The following is a 19,312-nucleotide window of genomic DNA, read 5'->3' as shown; positions in this document are numbered from 1 at the left end:
AGGCAGCAGTGGTTCCTCTCCCAGAACAACTCATCAGACAAAAAGTTCTGCCCTGTATCTCCTAAAACAATATGTAATTTATTATTCTTTCAGACTATTTTACTACCAAAAAGCCTGGAATATCATATTTAGCTTATATATAGCCAGATGGTATTATCATCTTACAAACTTCTTAACTAGATACATGGAGGTTTTGTCAGTTGTGGCAAGCTCTCCTCAGAAAGTTTCTTAGTCTTTGTTTGCTTAGTGTAAGAATCTGATAGTAGTTCTGGTAATATAACATGTATAAAAGTATATATATTGTTTAGCTAGTAACATCTTTGTTTATTCCTTTCATTACTGTAGATTACTAATTAAGAAAATCAACTGAACATCTAATTTTTTGCATGTTTATGCACCAATTATTACAAAATTATTACAGCAATTCTTAACTTCTAAACTACAGTAGGTCCTTTTTATGGTGAACATAATTTTTACAGAATAACTTGAAATGCTGGGGAACCATTACTTGAACTACAAACTGCATAATGCAAAGCACTGAACAATGCGCCTTTGTTTGCTATTTCTCTGCATCTGAGTTTGTTCAAAGTAGAATTCTGTGTGCTTAAAGGTTCATCCTGTTCTATCAGCAAGTCATCTTCTCTGTAAATTAGATCAACGCTGCAAATAATTCAAAAGCAAATGCATGATGTTTATACTCCAAGCTCCTCTTGTACTAAGAGGTTAGGCATCTTTATCAACCAGTGACCTCCTTTGCAGCTTACAATTGTTATCAACTTGCAACTTCACCAAGATAAATGTAAACTTGTACAAGCAGATGTGCTTTGCTTCTCTCCTGGTATTGTACTGAGCAGAATTTTTAGTATTCATTAAAAGCAGTGACAATCATGTAAGTGCCCACTTAATGCTTTTTCCCTCTCATTTCAACCTTTCAGAATACAGCAGTGAGTGATATAGTAAAAAGACTGCATAACTGTCTAAGATTGCTTTTTTCGCATCTCTTGACAGTTCTGTGTTTAAACACTGGGGTTGATGTCTGGGAAATTCACATTAACATACTTTTTTGTATGGTGTGTAATCTGGAATAACATTGTAAATGAACACTCCCTCCTAAATCATCTGTAACCTGCTAGCTCTAGACATTCTTGCATTGTAAAAGCCAGTAATTATATCAAACACTAAAACAGCAAACACATACAATACTGCTCACATTTGCAAAACAGGATTTCTTAAAATAAATACAGGTAAATCAAACTAAAAAATATCTGATAATAGTCCAACTTAAGCTTTTTTCATATACTGTTTTATATGCAGCCACACACATGTATAATAATTGGCCCAAATTACTTCTACAGGAAAAGTGGTTTCCGTTTACCTTGGTTTATTTAATTACCCTGTAATTGTGCAGAACCAACCCAATGCATGCTGCAAACTAGGCCATTAGAGTAGCTGTAGTGACTCAAACCAAAAGACTCTGTACCTTCTGTCCACTAGCCCTCAGTAACAGATGCCTAGAAAACTGTACGACTGCCAGGTTTACCTAGATTTAACCTTCCTGTGATATGTCCCCTTAGATTATGGCAATTAATGGTTTGAGAATCCACAACTACATAAGACACAGGGTCCATTTCCGTAAATAGTTTTTCTTTTTTACTTCCTGGAATAGTTACAGTCTTAAATAATATACCTTTCTGAGAACATAAATTTCTACAACAGCTTTTCTGCCCTTTAGAATATTATAGTTTTGGTTTATAACATGTATCTGGGGACAATGAAAGCAAAGGAGACAGAGAACTGTGTTAAAAAGTAACAATTAAAAAATACTTTAGACTTCCTACATGGATCTCTCTGCACACTGATACAGATTCCTATTCAGATCTTCAGATCCCACAAAGCTGCCTTCAGTATCTCCCAGTTGTCACCTTCTGGAAGGGACGACTACAAAGAACTGTGTGTCATGTCACCGTACGAGGTGCACAGTGCTAATAACAATGTTTAATGTTTGTGTATAGTGGTTTGCAATAGGTGTTCAAAGTGCTGTACTGAGAATACTTAATCCTCCAACACATTCACGTGGTAGGTGGATCAAGCATCATTTTCACAATTTTACAAGGGGGAATGATAAAGATGCTGTCACATCTTAAGAGGACTAACTGGAATTTGGTTGCCTGTCTTCCTCAGGCTCTTTCAAGTATCTCTGCCAGAGGCAACAACAGTTCACAGAATCATTTTCCAGATCTTTCAGTTCCCTGGTTGCTCTCTGCACTTCTGGGCTGCACTGCATTCCTAAAGCTACGCTTGTCTGCTAGTCTGGAATAAGACTGGGTTTTTTTACTTGCTTATTTTGATGGTTAGGGATCTCAATATTTACGAAAATCCTCAGAACCTTGACATTTGGCTACTTTCCACTCCATCGGCAGAAAGGAGCAACCTCGGTATTAGTGCAAGAAATTCCCCACAAGCATGCATGTGTTTGGAAGGAGGGAATGAGGGAAAAATCCTTTAGCACCTACCATTCCTGTAGCTTCTACAGCTTCTCACCACTAGCATGGGAGGCATCCCTGGAAAAGTTGTTCTGGGTCATCTTACCACTACAGGGATGTAGCTTAAATATTCCCTGAGACTCCCAGCAGCCAGTTTAACGTTTAGAAGTCTTCAGGACATACTAACCCCCCAGAACTGGAGAAATACTGGAAGAGAGTGTTGCAGTGTGCTTTTCTGTGCTGTACTGTCTGAGCCTTAGATGTACAAATGGATCTGAGCCATCATGCATTTAAGAAATGCAATAAAAACCAACATTTTTTTTAGTATGCCCAGTCTTTTAAAAATGACATCTGTTCTAAATCCCTACACAGCTCAATGTTTTTCACTGCATTTCCAAAGCCATTCTTTTGTAAATAGATAATTAGTGCTTAAATACTTCTTTCAAGGGGTTTCTACATTAACATAAAAATAGTGTAATTACCGATGGTCAAAATGGCATGACTACAATTTATAAATTCTAATTTCTTTTGCTGCTCTGAAGCTGATTTTCTTTCTTCTTCAACACAATTTTAATCTGTTTTAAATGTATTATCAAACCTAAAAATATAAAATACCTGTTAACAGAGGAAAAAAAAAGCTATCATGATTTTGCAAGATTGAACAGTAAAGCAAAAGTAAAGCTAAGCCTAGTGTTTCATGCTTTTCTGAAAATCTTTTATTTTTTATCAAGAACTTAAAAGTAGGGAAGATGTTTATTGACCAAAATTAGCTGATTTTGTTCTACAAACTATTACTAGAAACAGGTGATTGTAGCAGTGCTGGTTACTATAGCTGAGAAGGCATCTTCACTCTCAAACATTTTTAGTCTAAAATAAAAATGTTATCTTTTCAGCTGAATCTGCCCAGGTCAATTCCTGAAGTGTACGTCAAATAATTTAATCTTTTTTTTTTTTTTTGGGGGGTGTGTGTGTGTGTGTGTGTAACACATGCAAGTAAGATTAACATTTTCAGGAAAATGCTCTGAAGAGCTAATTATTGTTTTCCACTACAATGCAAAGCCACCTTCTATTTTTTTCTTTCAACTTTAGCTTGAACTTGAATTTCAAATAGGAAGACTGTCTTTGACATTGGAAAAGCTCAAGCAAACACATTGAAACAAGGGATATTATAAAATGTGTTACTTTAGGTAATCTTTCCAATCCATGCACAGAATTCTGAGAGTGAATACAGAAGTATGTCTTCCAGCTTATATCACAGATTGGCTATTTAGTTACATTTCCAGGAAAGTAACCCACAAGCTCAAAGTGACAGTGGGTCCTGGAGCATACACAATTTGGAAATGATATTACAGACTTCAGCAAAGGGAATTACAAGAGCAACTGAGCCAAGCAGGCAATTTCCAGTGCCAACAATATGGGAGATAAAAAAATAGAGATGGTTTTGGAGTCACTATTTGATGAGTACATTAAAGCAGGACATGTGTCTTTGTATTTGTCCTACAGCACATTTGATTTATATGCAGGTAGGGAATAAATAACAAAAACAAAATAATGAAAAAGCTGAGGACAAGGATAGTTAGAGTGCATAGTGAGCTTGATATATCTTATGATACAATCTACGTTATCTAGCCATGATTACATAGAATCATAGAATGGTTTGGATTGGAAGAGACCTTTAAAGGTCAACTAGTCCAACTCCCCTGCCATGGGCAGGGACATTTCTCACTAGATCAGGTTGCTCAAAGCTTCATCCAACTTGACTTCTTTGAACATTTTCAATGATGGGACATCCACAACCTCTGGGCAACCTGTTCCAGTGTCTCACCACCCTCATTATAAACAATTAACTCCTTAGATCCAATCTAAATCTACCCTCTTTCAGTTTAAAACTGCTGCCCCTTGTCCTGTCACTACAGGTCTTGATAAAAAGTCTTTCTTCATCTTTTTTGTAGGCCCCCTTTAGGTACTGGAAGGCTGCTAGAAGGTTTCCCCGGAGCCTTCTCTTCTCCAGGCTGAACAACCCCAACTCTCTCAGCCTGTCTTCACAAGAGAACTGCTCCAGCCCTCTGATCTTTTTCGTGGCCCTCCTCTGGACTCACTCCAACAGCTCCATGTATTTAGAAACAATTTCCCTGAATTATTTTCAGCTGTTTAAAGTGATGTCATTAAAATCTCCTGGACATACTAGAAAATTAGCATATGTTCAAAGCTGTCATACCATGCATCCTTATAATGTCATTAGAAAGTTTCACTGGCCTCATGGACTCCCATTTGGCCCTACCATAATACATATTTTCTACTTCATCCAAAATTGGATGTTCAAATTTGGAAGAAGAATACAGTCAGAGAAGAAACTAGGGAAAAAAAGGGAAAAGATGAAATATAAAAACAGGAGAAAGGTCAATATGGGAAAAGAAGGGAGGGAAATGACCAGGTTGGCACCATTGGCAAGCTTTGTAAACTGACTATTCATCCCTTTTTCCCTTCTTTTTCTAAGCTATCCTGAATAAGAGTAGCAAAATAGAAATCTGACTTGCAAAAGTACATCATGATACTGCATGACTGGGCAATAAGAGGACAGATGAAACTGAATATAAATTTATGCAGAATAATTCAAGTACTGGGAAAAATACACCAACTATAGATACACACTGATGGGTTCTGAACTAGATATTACCATTCAGGAAAGAGTTCGTAGAGTTATAATAGACAATTTTATGAAAATGCCATCTCACTGTTCAGTCACAGTCAAAAATAAAACCAGAACAATCCAAAACACTAGAAAGAAAAAGAGAACAAACTAGGAAATTTCATTATGCCAGAGGGTAAGTCTGTGGTGTACTCAGATCATGTGCAGTTCTGGTCTCACCATTTTTAAAAGGATATAGAACAAAAAGGTACAAAGAGTGACATGGATGATCAACGGCATTTAAAGACTTCGAAACAGTCTTCAGCCTGAAAAATATCTTAAAGGCAGATATAAGAAGAGCCTATACATTCTTAAGCAGAATGAAGAATGGAATTGTTCACGTGCCTATTCCAGTATTAGGAAATATCAAATGAAGCTAGTAGGTGGCAGGTTCAAAATAAGTAAAGTTCTTCACACAATCCATATCATATTGTGGAACTCTGATACAAGATTGTGTCGGCACTCAAAATTTGCATAGATCCAGAAGGCAACTAAAAAAAACTCAGAGAAGAAAAATCTATATATTAAATACAAAGTAACACTGTGGCTCAAGAAGTCCTTGGACTGCCTAGCAAAGAAAGCTGAGAAAATATGCACATCCAGTTATCACCACCATTTAATCTCCTCCATAGAGCTGGGCATCAACTAGCCCTAGTAAAACCTCAAATCCCTCCCTGGGAAGGGGGGAGGGGGCTTTGACGAAAAGTGAAAGAAAACAACGAATTACCAAAAAGAACGAAGTGAAATGAAATGAAATGAAGTGGAAGGCTTTAGGGACCAGAGGATAAAAAGTATAAAACTAGGTGACTAAGGGGCAGACAAAGCAGAGCACCTTGGCTGCTAGCCATGGTCAAAAACAATACTGGGCTAGAGAGACATATTATCTGAGCTGGTACAGGCCTTCCCGTGTACCCACATACAGTCAGCCTAAAAAAGAGAGAACATATTTTAGGGTATGACTCAGCAAGCCAACGTGCCTCTATTAGCACAACACTTGAGCATGTGCTCGATATAACCATAAGGTCCATGGAAGTTAATGATGTTAATGTAAAATATACTTTGCATCCAACAGGCATAGAAATTTTATGTAGAACAGAAAGATAAAACCTGAACTTGCTGAAGGGCCTCTTGAAAAGATGAAATAGGCCAATAGACCTAAGTGGCACAGACCCAAGAGGGTATGATGGAACAGAAAGCTGAAAGGTAGGAATCAATGCTACACATAAAGATACGGTGCAAAAGCAGAAGTAGGATATGTATCTCATGCCTAAGAGGAAGCAGAGATCAAGGGAAGGTGTAGCAAACACTCTAGTGTTTATACCAAGGCATAAATAAAATTATAGTCTAATGATGGCAAAAGACACAGATTTGACACCGAACTAAACAACTAAGTGGGAAGGCGAGCCCTGCAGTATGGGATGAAGAAACAGACAGGGAAATTTGGGGGCAGCAGGTAAGAATGACAGTGGAGGTACAAGTCTGTGCCAGAGTCTGTCAATTAGTTTCTCAAGGAACAAGTAAAATGTTAAGCCAAGAAAGAAGGAGAAGGTTGGGTAGGCTGTGGGAGTTGCAAAATTATGGCAGCTACTGCAAGCAGCTATCTATCTAGAAAAATCAAAACTGTTGGAGACTAGTGCCTTTAACAACAAAATGGACAACCAGCAAAAACTTTTGAAATTTAATCTTCCCAAAGAGAACATTTTTAACCATTCCACCATTTACTATAGATTTTGCAAACATTCAAGGTATTCAAGAGTTGATAAATTGTTCATTTTAAAAAAAAAAAACAACTTTCAAAAAAATCTGAAGTTTCCGTTTTGACATTTCATTGACAGTAGTTTAAAAAAAAAAGTTTACAATTTTGAACTGAAACAAAACTTTAAATGCTAGCTGATTGCAACCTATGTAGTGACCCCAAATTATTTTTCTATTGGATTTTCCAGAATGAATTAAAAAACTAAGTTAAATTTTGCATTTTTTTCAAATTGCCAAGAAACTAAAAATATAATCTTTAACTTGCTAAATTTGCATATCTCAAAGATGCTTCTGCAAAAATACGACTCTAACCATCAAGATCACCTTTTCCCAAATCGTGCACTACCATGAAATTGGAAGCATGCCTGAGAAGTCAGAAAATTAAGCCCTCTTTTGGAATAAAAATGATGAAGAGACCATCACAGAAATGCCTTGGGAAATCTCCCTACCATACCAAGAGGATTTCAGCTTAAGGACTTCTTCAGAACACTGTACAGCTGTGACCAGCAGGGAGGCAGATGGAGAACCAGGGAGACAAAAACTGTGCAGCAAGTAATGTGTGTAGCCCCCATCCCTGCTTGCTACCAATATCCCAAAGCACTTTTCTTCCCACACTAGCAGATAAATAAAATGGGTATTATTTAGAAGGGATAACCATATGGTTTATATAATCTTTATATGCTGTTTTCAGTACATTATTATACTACATCGTAGAGACCTACAAAATAGGATTAAAATTTGGTTTGTGTTTTACAACCAACCTGTGCACATTTGGATACAGAGGTGAGGGCACTTCCACATGCTGTCCCTACCTTAATACTCACAGAACAATGCAGTTGTTCCATGTGGGACATATTATTGGGTTCCCAAGCTCAAATAAACATTTGTCAGCCTTGCTGATAATTATTTGCTAGTAAATATTTGTTTAAATTGTGAAGTCTCGACTTTTTTTTATATTCCATTTCAGCCTACATGCATCTGTCTACTTTATGCCTTAGTGTGGAATGCTGTAGTATGTAGCAATAAAGACAGGAAAAATGCAAAAATGTAAACTACAGGAAGGAAAATCAATCTAAAAACTAAAATCTATTTTACCCTTAAACTGTGTTCTTTCTCTCTCCAACTCCTTCATTTCCTCTCACCCTTTTTTGATAATGAAGCATCAGAATTAAGAATCCATTTTTATTGCAAATTAAGGTATCCACGCTGCTGCAGAAGCAATACCTATCAGGGTTTTTGTCTGGATACAGTGTATGCTTTCCAATTGTCACTGTCTTTTTTTTTTTAGCATACCCAAAACATTGCAGAAGCACATGTAAATCACCACTCTCTTGCCCAGTGGAACAGAATTTCAGTTACCAATGCCAACAGTTGCCTACAGAAGGCATCTACATCTGGTCTGCTACATCCAAGACAGCAACCACAGGCACACGTTTTGCTTTGTTTGGAATTCATCACTGTGGTGCAGCTGAGCCTCAGATAAAAAAACTATGAGCCTCCGGGGTTAAACAGACAAATGTTTTCAGTCACAACAACTTTTTTTTGCAGGGAAGCAAAGCCATAACAATGTATGTAAGAGGTTTTATGTAAATCATCGAAGGCCTACTGACTTAAATTGTTGCTAACACCAAGAAGTTGCTTAATGTACACTTGAGAGTGTGAAGGCAGAACAGATGAATAGTCTCACAAATCTTATTTGCTCAGTTGGAAAAATGCAAAAATATTTGTAAAAAAAAAAATCTGATTCCTGCTCATTACCATTCAAATTTAAAAACCAAATTAATATTCATAATTTCTGAGTGCATGATGGTTTTTACTGGGAGGCAGAAGGGGCAGATACAATCAGTAAACAAATTTACTTTCAAATCCACACAGAATTCAATACCTACCTAGCCATTCGTTGAATTTTTTTACTTCACTAGGAAGTCCCAGCTCAGTAAAATCACCAGCATGTATTAACACATCTCCATATGGCATTTGGATGGGATCAGTTCTTGAGTGAGTATCAGAAATACAGACAAATCGTGTATATCCTGGAGGTTTGGGAGCATCATGGGGCACCGGATCAACCCTGTAGGAAACGCATCATAACAAGGTTATAAAGTACTTATGTACTTCTTACCATCTACTTTGCAATTCTAATACTTTTACCTTTACAAAAGATTACACAGACTTCTAGATCTGTCTGATGGAAGGGATTTATTAAAACAAACCTAACACTAATGGGAGGTGTAAAAATTCTTGATGTTCACATCACAACATTTTCAGTATTTGTTGGGTAGATGGATTAATTTAAAGAGATTAAGAAAAAAAGATTGAACTATGGCAGTAACTCTGAAACAAATACTTAAAAATAAATCAAAGACATTGCCAGTTTCAAAGGAACAGTACTATCCCGTTTCATTGTTTAAATATCATTACATGGTACACAGGGAAAAGATTTATTTTAGATACATAAATACATTTCAATGCATTTTTTCTAATTATAACTTTTTTCTGCAAGTTATATAATTTCAGCAAATTTAATTAACACATTTTGGAGATATGTTTCAGTGTGTTAATGCAAAGCAAGATAAGAACTCTCCTGACAACAGCTGTAAATGTACGTTCAAGCCTGACTATTGTCAGGACAAATGTGGCAACTTTCTGGGCTTAATTATACTAAATGAAATCAGATGCTGTGAAGGGTGAGGCTGCATTGTTCAGAGCCCAATCTCGATATTCAAAACTGAGGAAATGAAAAGATCTGACCCAGTTTGATGAGACTTACTTATGATTTAGAAGAGGAAGGCAGAGAACACCTCTCTGCTATATGAGGAATACTTATGTTCAACTCAATCTTTCTACCCTCAATCCATATTTTGTTAGAATATATAGAAGCAAATGTATCTATACAGAGCTATACGAAATCTGCCATTCCAGTTAGGGAATTCTGGTGGAATAAAATAAAAAAGCCAGAGATGCAAGAGTTATATTTATGTCACTAGAAACAAGAGAGATATACAGAATTGTTATGAATTATTTTACTTTTACAACATTTATTTTGAAAGGACAAATAAAATTAGTTTTGTTCACTGTTGCAGTATATAATACATATCCCTATCCCTTGCTGGTTGTGCTTCAATGCAGGAGCCTACTTTTATATAAATAAACTCAGAAAAATGTTGGAGATCTTTGCTATTAATAATACTACCCCTGTTTACTGGGTAAATTTTCAGAAGGTATTTTATTGCTTGAAAGACATACAATAATAATCTTTAATCATGCAATCTGTTCCCTAAGTCAAAGAAGAATTCTATGATATTTATAAGCAGGTAAACTGAGGTGGTTTTGACAACTTCACAAGATTAGTGAGAGAGTGAGGAATAAGTCTAAAACATTCAAACCTTGTTAAATATAGAAAAAGTTCTTAGCATTTTCTACAATATAACTACAAAACTAGAGTATGAACAAATTGTTTTGTATCAGTCTTTCCTTTATCTTTTTAGGAAGAAGAGATGCTGGGGTTTTTACAGTAGTACTGGAGAAACAGCCTTTTAGTACAAGTACCTTGTAGTCATCTTTCTGAAGTTCCAGTTTTTGTGCAGAAAGTGACCAAACAAGAGGTAAGGAGTAAAACCAGCTGTGATCAAATCATACCTAATGAATACCCAGCAGTATGTACGTGCTAGTGAGATATGTAAACAAACATGTACTGGAAATTGTAAAACTTGGCGGACAAAGAGTGGAACGCTTGGACGTTGAGAGAGAGCAACTGCAAACACCGCATGTAGGGCTGAGGGAGTGCGTGTGTTGCAGGAGGACCACAGGCACGTGTAGAAGGGCACATGAATAAAAGAGAGTTAGATGCAGGGGGGAGTTAGGCATCACAAGTCACAACCTCAAACAGTGCAGCTGCATGACTACCATCACATGTTAAAAATGCTGATGTTAGGGAAGAGAGCTGCCATAGAGTGAGCTCTATGGGTGGCGGGTGAGTGGAGGTAGCAGGGGCACAAAGGAATATGGATGGTGAATGGCGGGTTTTAGACTAGTGAGTGAGGCTTGTCATAAGGTCTGAGCTGTGTGAAGGGTAATGCATTCAGCTCATGGAGTTCCTCCTCAAAATGAACTGGGATGGCTGGATAAAAACGAAGGGGAGCTGACTCTGGCTATCTTTGCAGCCATTTAAGCTAAAATGATTAAACATCAGTTCAGTAGGCAAATTCCTGATTACTGCCCAGCACTGCCCAAAATTAGTTACAGGTCATATTAGTAAGCCAGATTTAAATTATGCATACTACGCTGGTACAACATAAGGATATGAACTGGTCTAAACCACCACTTTTTGACTTTTCATGGTAGGACAGCCTTTAAAGCAAGTACTTCTCCTTCACATATCTTTTTAAAGCTCAGCACAGCAGTAAGTTGGGTGTTGGGGAGTAGCATGCATTTCACATGTTGCTCCTCTGAAGCTGGATGGAAAAACCAACACACTTACCATGGCAACCCATGCAGCACATGATACACATGCTTTTTCTTAGAGTTTGGATGGGGATGGGGAAGATGTGGACAGCATTTTCCTGATTGCTGTGGTATGTATAACTTTTAAATCCTGTGCAATGGGCCAGAGAATTTTCATGGGAAAAAGGCATCAATACAAAAAAACCAAATAAATGAGATGCAGATTTTCACAGTGAAGTTATATGCACACACTGAGGCCGGATACAGGTAAAAACATATGTCAAGTTTCAGAAACGCATCTAAGTTGTATTACTGGAAATCATTTCTGAAGGCTCGATCCCCAGATTCTTGTGTAACGCATTCCCACAGCAGCTGTCACACCGACACCCAAGGCACTGCTTGCAGCGTGAGCAGAGGAATAAAGATCTGCTGATTATTTTTGTGCAAATTCTTTTGTTTTCCTTTAAAGCAGTATGAAAACTTGCAGAGAAACTGAAAACCACAGTTAAAAAATCTCAGAGCAAAGACACTGCCTGAGGTTCATTTATACACTAGATTTCAGTGCTTTCACACAGGAGCAAGACAGGAACTTCCCAGAAATGACTGATGGACTTCAAAACACTATCACAATTCACCACCCTTCTTGTCAGTGGTGACCCAGTCATCTCACAAGCACAGCAATGCCAGACTAAGATAGGGCTAGGAAGGGCTGTCAGCATGATATGGGTGCGAAAAAGTGAAACAAGAAATATAAAACTGCACGAAGGACCAAGGAAGAGCTGCAAGACTGAATTCAGAAGAAGCACAAACCCTCCCCCACCCCATGCTTAAAGTAGTTTACTATGAGTTCAGATGTTAACAGGTCTATGTGAAATCTGTTTATGATTGCCTGCAACATTAATAATCTAGGTGTTTTGAACTGCACACAAAGACAAGGCAAAGCCCTCACCTCCCTGAAGTTAATGACAAAACTTGCATGGGCTAAGATTTCACCCATAACAATCATGTGAATAAAAGGTGCTTTTGTCATACTTTTTATGTCTACTTTTCCCTTTGTTATTATTCTATTAATTGGTTGGAGGCAAAAGCAATCCTGCTGGTAGTCAGACATTATTTACAATTTCTGTACCAAGAGAAAGAGTAGGGCAGATTGTGGTAAATGTTTCAATTGATTTAGCCTGTTCTTCTATTTGCACAAGCTTCTTCAATAGTATTAACCATTCATGAGAGATTGCTAAACTCTTCTGAGGATCCATTTTCTAAGGATACCTTATTTTCAACTACTTGCTTAGGTGCTGAACTTCTATCACACACTTGATTGTCTAAGCCCTCCAGTAATATGATTTGTTACTGGTTAGAAGTTTAAAAAGCGTATTGTTAAGTTCCAAGTGGATACTAATAAATAAATAACTTATTTTCAGCCCACTTAAAAACTTGCAGCTTTTAAGACCAGGGAACAAATTCACGAGTGCCCAGGAACTGTCTGAATACTCACAAAGAATGGCTAAGCTTCACCAAATGCAGGTTGCTTTATTTGTTATTTTCATTTGTAAAAGTATTTCTGAATCCACATTCGTTTGTTTGTACTTTTGCTACCATTTGCTAGCTCTATAAACAAAAGATGTTTCCCAGTGCTAACACTCAACTCATTTTACTGTTTGCATTTCAACAGTACCTAAAAATCCCCAACACAGACCATAAGCTAATACACTGCCCTCAAAAACTGAGTGTTCGCTCACCACCCTGGTATACCTGTTAGTCTTCAATTTTTTAATATAATATCTAAATTATGCCAAAGAATGTACATAAGCACACGCTAAATAGACACATCGCGTTCAACCAGTCATCACTGCTGAGTTTTTTAACTGCAGAAATCATGGCCTATGTTTGCAAATTACTGAGTCATATTAAACACCAAAAATGTGAATGAGGTGATTATTTATTCAGTCTTCCTAAAGGAAAAAAAGTTTCCTGTAAAAAAATGGAAACCAGCCTTCTGATCTAAAGATAAGGCTGCTTCTCTCTTTAATAAACTCAATAAAATGGTGCAGACATTTTTATTCCCTATAAAAATATTTTACAGTAGAATTTTATACTTAATTTATTTGTAATAGCTTTAGTGTTTTGCTCTTCCTTCTGGCTTTAAACTTTATGGCAAGTTTCATTTTGTAATTGTAATTCTCCACTTTACATTGCAAGTAAATCATTTAGAGCAGTTAATTTTACTGATGTTGTCATTATATAAGAAGTCAGAAACAAACACATTATTTTAATTACTCTTTAAGCACTTGGCATCTTCGGCACATTGGTATGAAAGTAAGTTATCGGATGGGTGCCCACACTATTTTATTTATTGATGTGATTTTTCCTTGTATGTAGCTGCAATATAACTAACAAAACAGTATACAAAATGGATACAGGCTTGGAATTTTCAACAGCTATTTACATGAATAAGCAAGTGCACAATGCAAACAAACATTATTAAGATTGCAGAAAGTACCATCCTTGTACCATCTTTTATTTTATTACCACTGTTTGTTGTTTATTTTTCTTTTTAATACGTGAGTATTATGTATTAAAGTTATGCTAGCAGAGTGATCTTTCTCCCGTCCTTTAACAAAGTACTTATACTTTCCAAATGGACTGATTTTGTATCATTATGGTAATTATTATTAGAAAGGCAGCAAAACAGTGTTCTTTGAATTCTTTTTGACTGGTCCATCAAATACCACATCGACAAGGCAATAACAATTCAGAAGGCTGTGCTGGAGCAATAACAAAACTATAATACTTACATTTGCACATGTGGGGGCTGAAAACGTCCCTGGTTAATGTTGTAGAACGTGAAAGCCTGTGTGGGGTTGGAGCTGTACTCATCCACTTCGATTATGAGTCTACTGTGCTGATGCCTTCTAGCTGCCATAATGTGCGACTGGGCGAAAGCCATGCTTGCAGTGTAGTTCAGCTTTTTCAGGCGATCATATCTGCTATCTTCCTACATCGATGGAAGAAGACCATGACATCTCCTTACCTAATCAGCACGCTCCCCTTCAAAAAACCTGAAAGCAAATTGAAGAGATGGAGCATAACTGTTTGACAGTTAATCTGTTTGGAATTTGCTTTATTTAATATAAGATTAAGATGAAGGGGGGATATGGAAGCTAAAAGACACACAGTTTAAAGAACTCATCACAAACCTTTCCCACTCAGCAATTTGATGAATGTACTTTAGTTGGGGATGGGAAGCAGGGAGTGAAAGGGGCAACTTGCTCAAGGATTTCAGACATTTAATACAAATCTAAAAGGCAAGGCAGTCATTCTTCAGAATGGCAGGTCAAATAATGTTTCTTCAACAGAATCATTTCCTTTCCTTTCTTTTTTTTATTGCATTGCTGAATGTTTATTTCCCATCCTCCTTCAAAAAAACCCCACCAAACACAAAATGGAATACACATCTGTGCATGACTAAAATGTGAGTTAATTAAACAAGAACCAGTTTTAACCAATTCTTCAGAAAGTCTGCGCCATTTATTACAAGGAAATATTGCAAGTGGTTGTTCTTTACATCCTAGGGAACAGAGCAAACAGCCTTCTGTACACTTGGTCCTGGTTTTACAATATCACAGAAGGAACTCCTGCCACGGATCTGAAGGGCTCCCCCCTTCACCGACATTCTCTTCTCAGTCAGCACTAGCCCAACATTCTTGATTCACTGGAAAAGAAAGTGATTCAAAGGCTAACACAGAGTTAAATGTTACTAAATATTAAAAAAAGTAAAATCCATACAGGCTTTATGTTTGGGAATAAATTTTTCCCTGAAGGTTATGCAAGTCTAGAGCAGCAGCACTGAAAATGGGTAGAAGAACAGCAAAGTGAAACCAACTGGAATGTAAAGAGTATCCCCTAGAAACAGCAGAAAGCAATTTAAATGAGAATTTTACTTTTATTTCCCAGTTTTAATAAAAAATGGATTATAAGCTATAAAGGTGGGTATTTTTACAGTATAATTCTGCATCCTTTTTAAAAGTTGTCTGTCTTAAATATTTACTTTCATGCAAGCAAGGGCTCTTTTCTTCCAGGGAATATAAGTAATCTGCTTCAGAAGAAGTATTTCAGGAAAAGCCATGCTAGAATGCAGCAATTCACTTAATACGTGCAGTTTCTGGAAAGTTGGACTACAAGTATTTCATGTGACCTTACTGATGTGCCTTACTTCCATTCTGAAGGGACCACTGCCAAGAGTGATGGATGAGTGAGGTCTTCATAGTCACTCAAATTTTTAAAGCTATTTACAGGTACTTTGGTCCAATTCAGTTCTAGTGGCAGTCAAGCACCTAAGAATCTTTAAAAATCTGGGCTTCAGTCCTCTGCTTAACTACTACAGATGTTAAGTGCTCCAAGAAGTGGCAGTGTATTTTTGTTTGGGGAAATCTTGTCCTTAGGAAACTGGAATGAGAGATTCAGCTCAGTTTTGTTACTTGCTGAATGGCTGTAAAAAGATGACAACTTGCTGTCACTAACAACCCACAGGAAAACAGTCTGAGAATAAAAGCAGATTCCTTCATGCCCTCCCCTAGAACTGAGTGGTAAAGGAATGGTAGAATAACAACAAAGAAAATTTTGGATTTTAAGCACTCTCAGATGCTGTGTTCAGGCTATGGAACAAGCTGCAGCACAAAGGAATGTGCCAGAGCAGGGGGAGGGAAGGGAGGCACGATCCTTGTAAGAATAATCAAGTACAAATTGCTGCATTTAGGAAATAAGAAATTATGATGGCAGATGTGAAGAACCCTCCCTGAGGAGCTTCCTGTGTTAAATGATGCATTTGTAAAGAAGTTTGAATAGGCAAGGTCAGAGATTTTATAGGGGGCAAACTGTTCTAAGTGAACTTACTTCTGTTTGAAAGAAACTATTAGAACTGGTGACCTCTAGAAATATTCTCCAGTAAAATTAATAATTTATGATTCCACAGCTCTGCATAAGGATTTCAAACTACCTGAAAAACATAGCCTTTGCTTTATAATTCACGGACTATGCCCACACAACTAAACTGCAGTTACAAAGGCGCTGCCTTGGAGACCTAGAATCTCCCTTTGGCCTTCCTAAGTTCTCAGGAGATCACAGCAGCTGAGAAAATGTCTTCTGTCAGCCTCCTCTTTGGGTCCTGTCTTTTATGACTTCTCTCAAGTTGCACATCAAATCTGCTGCAGAAAAAGCAGATGTATGCACGTACCCCAATATCCACTCTTAAGCTCTGCTTCTTCTTCCTGGGTAAGTGGAAAATACCACTTACCAACACAAACTAACTCAAAAAGAACAAATTTGTTTGCAAACAGAAAGAAACCACAGCCAGCACACCGCTGATATACCCTTTAGTGCTGAAAAGTTCTTTTAAGCAGGGAATCAATCCTTGCACATGGGAGTGTGAATCACACCATTAGGCCAGCTTGAGTGGATGCTAGTCACAGATATTCAGCAAGAAGTTCACCATATAAACATGTAGACAATGGGAAGGGAATGTATTTCACTTGAGGTAAGGGGAAAAAAAGGGGGGGGGGGGGGGGAAGAGATGCCACAGCACTGCTAAGCCTTCTGCCAAATGACAGTCACCCAACGTCAACCCTGGACACATAAAAAACATCCAAGACTGGAGAAGAAAGAGCCAGATCTTGCAATGAAATTAAAATAGCTAGCAATCATATGAATAGCCTGTGCTAAACAACAATTAGATATGTAACACACATAATCAGTAAGCATAATTCAATAGCAAGCTTAATTCAAGCTCATTTCAGAAACATACACAGATGTCTTTGAACCTTACCTTTCAGTCTAGGGTTTTCTTCCTGCATAAGTGGTTGGCTGACTACAAACATTCTTGGTGTTCGACAGAACAAGCTGTCTCTTTCCAGCTTGACTGATAACCAGACTGACACCCATTACTCCCCTCTTTCTGTTTCCATTTTCAATAGTCCCCCAAATTGTAACTTTTTCTTTCTTTTAATATTCTGAAATTTCTTCCTTTCCCAAACCAAAGGATGAAATGCAGCAGGGAAATAATTATCTGCTTCTATAACATGCAAGTTTTAAAATTATATGCCCAGCATTAACAACACAGAGCATTAAGACTCAAATCCCCACAGCAACAACATGCTAACCATCCTCTTCCCCCAGACTTATGGAGCTGCGGGATGTCTGCCAGCGAAAAACAGAGAAATGTAAAAAGGACTGCAAGAACATGAATACTAAAATAAATATCACAAACCTGGCTGTTAGAATCACAGACTGAGAAAAAGCTATTAAATCAGCTAAGCCATCTTCTTACTGATGGCAGGAATGTTCTCCATACATTATTTTTCTGCTGCTTTCTCCAGCATGTGCTCAAATGTTCACAGAGCTGTGACCACTGTGTACAATGGACACTGCTCCATCGTCTTCAGAAGGCTTTGTATCTGGCCATAAACTATGCGGATTGCAACATCTCTCCTGAGGAATTACTGGACTAGGCAGGTGCTTCAACCCAGATGTATACTTAAATCCTTTGTATGAAGATTTTTTTTTTACTTTTTCAGCCTCGAATTTCTGGTATTTTCATCTCACAGTCTTCTTGTATAGCTGGCATAATTATTTCCCTCTTTTACGTGAATTTTCCAGCCTATTTATGCATCCTATTTCTCTTTTTTCCATTTCAAGCCAACGTTTTATTTTAATCTCATTTTGTCACTCACAGATTCTGCTTTATTCCATGCGCATCCCTCAGTTCACTCTCATGTCCACTGTCTCACCATATCTCATTCCATTGTCCCCACTGTTCCCCCCATCATCTACCCTTTGATTCGAGCCTAAAAACTATGCTGAGACTTCTTGAAAACTATTCCAGCAACACAAAATATGAATCTAGACTTGAAAACAACATGGCTCAAGCAGATGTCACTGAAATAGTAATTAGAAACCAAGATAAAATACTGATTATAATGATGATAATAAAAAAAGAAGTTATAAATTAAGAGAGAAAACTGAGAAGGAGTTATCTGTTGAGCAATGAACTTCACTAGGTTACAAAAAGTCTGGAGGTCAAAAGCACAATATGGCTATAGCACACCCCAGCACAAGTTTAAGTTGAAGAGAGTTGCCAGATTTTGCACTAATAACAGAGAAAGAAGAAGGTGCTGGGACTTTCAGCAGTACCAAGATCAGTGGCAAACAGGTAGCTACAGAAAACATGTTATTTTGTTCAGAGAGTCTGACAAGCTGGGATTTGGGGAGGCAATGAAGAAACGAAATGTAGTATAAAAAAAAAAAAAAAGAGCGTTTTCATGCAGCTATAAAACATCAAAGCCATATTTTTTCAGGGAAAGCCTGTAAGACAACAGCAGTAAAATACCTTAAAGAAGCGCGTGAGAGTTTGTGATAGACCACATAGTGACACACTTGCTTCTTGTGCATATCTTGGATACTGTTAACTAGGAACCCTTCCAAGAGCTTCGTCAAGAGTTCAGATCTTCCCCTATACTGCACTACAATGCTCTTCATAAACTGTCAGGTCATCCTTGACATGGGGAAGTAGACACTTTATTTAAACACAAAAAATGCACTGGAGTATTCTGCAGCAATGGTCCCAATTGTCATAGTAACATTCCTATAATCACTAGTGATTGGCTTCATTATCACAAATTACTAATTTTGTTTCAACCCCCCCCAAAAAACCTTGTTATAGACTGACCAGCAATAAGTGAACATACTGGAATCAGTAAAGCAATCACTTACTATGAGAAAAGGCTGAAAATTCTAAAGGTTTTTTACTGTCTAAAATACTCATTTCAGATACTCGAGATAGAAGCAAATCAATGGAATTAGTCTGCTATCTTCAGTTCTGCTGTCGGGAAATGAATACTGAAATAAGCCTAAAAAGGCATTATTCCGTGAGAAAGGATGAGCCAGGCAA

General features: G+C 37.4%; 1 protein-coding gene across 1 annotated transcript in view; it reads right to left on the bottom strand.

Moving 5' to 3' along the window:
- MPPED1 (metallophosphoesterase domain containing 1) overlaps positions 1–14,408 on the bottom strand; it is a 49,739-nt gene extending 35,331 nt beyond the window's left edge. Inside the window, 3 exon segments of the mRNA XM_075759871.1 lie at positions 8,817–8,998; positions 14,166–14,365; positions 14,367–14,408. Coding sequence (XP_075615986.1) covers positions 8,817–8,998; positions 14,166–14,365; positions 14,367–14,393 — 409 coding nt within the window. The 5' untranslated portion in view covers positions 14,394–14,408.
- Positions 14,409–19,312: the final 4,904 nt, after the last annotated feature.

This window comes from Balearica regulorum, chromosome 1, assembly GCF_011004875.1.
Source record: "Balearica regulorum gibbericeps isolate bBalReg1 chromosome 1, bBalReg1.pri, whole genome shotgun sequence".
Classification (NCBI taxonomy): Eukaryota; Metazoa; Chordata; class Aves; order Gruiformes; family Gruidae; genus Balearica; species Balearica regulorum.
The sequence above is the reverse complement of the archived record's forward strand: the minus strand, read 5'-3'. Positions and strand labels throughout refer to the sequence as shown.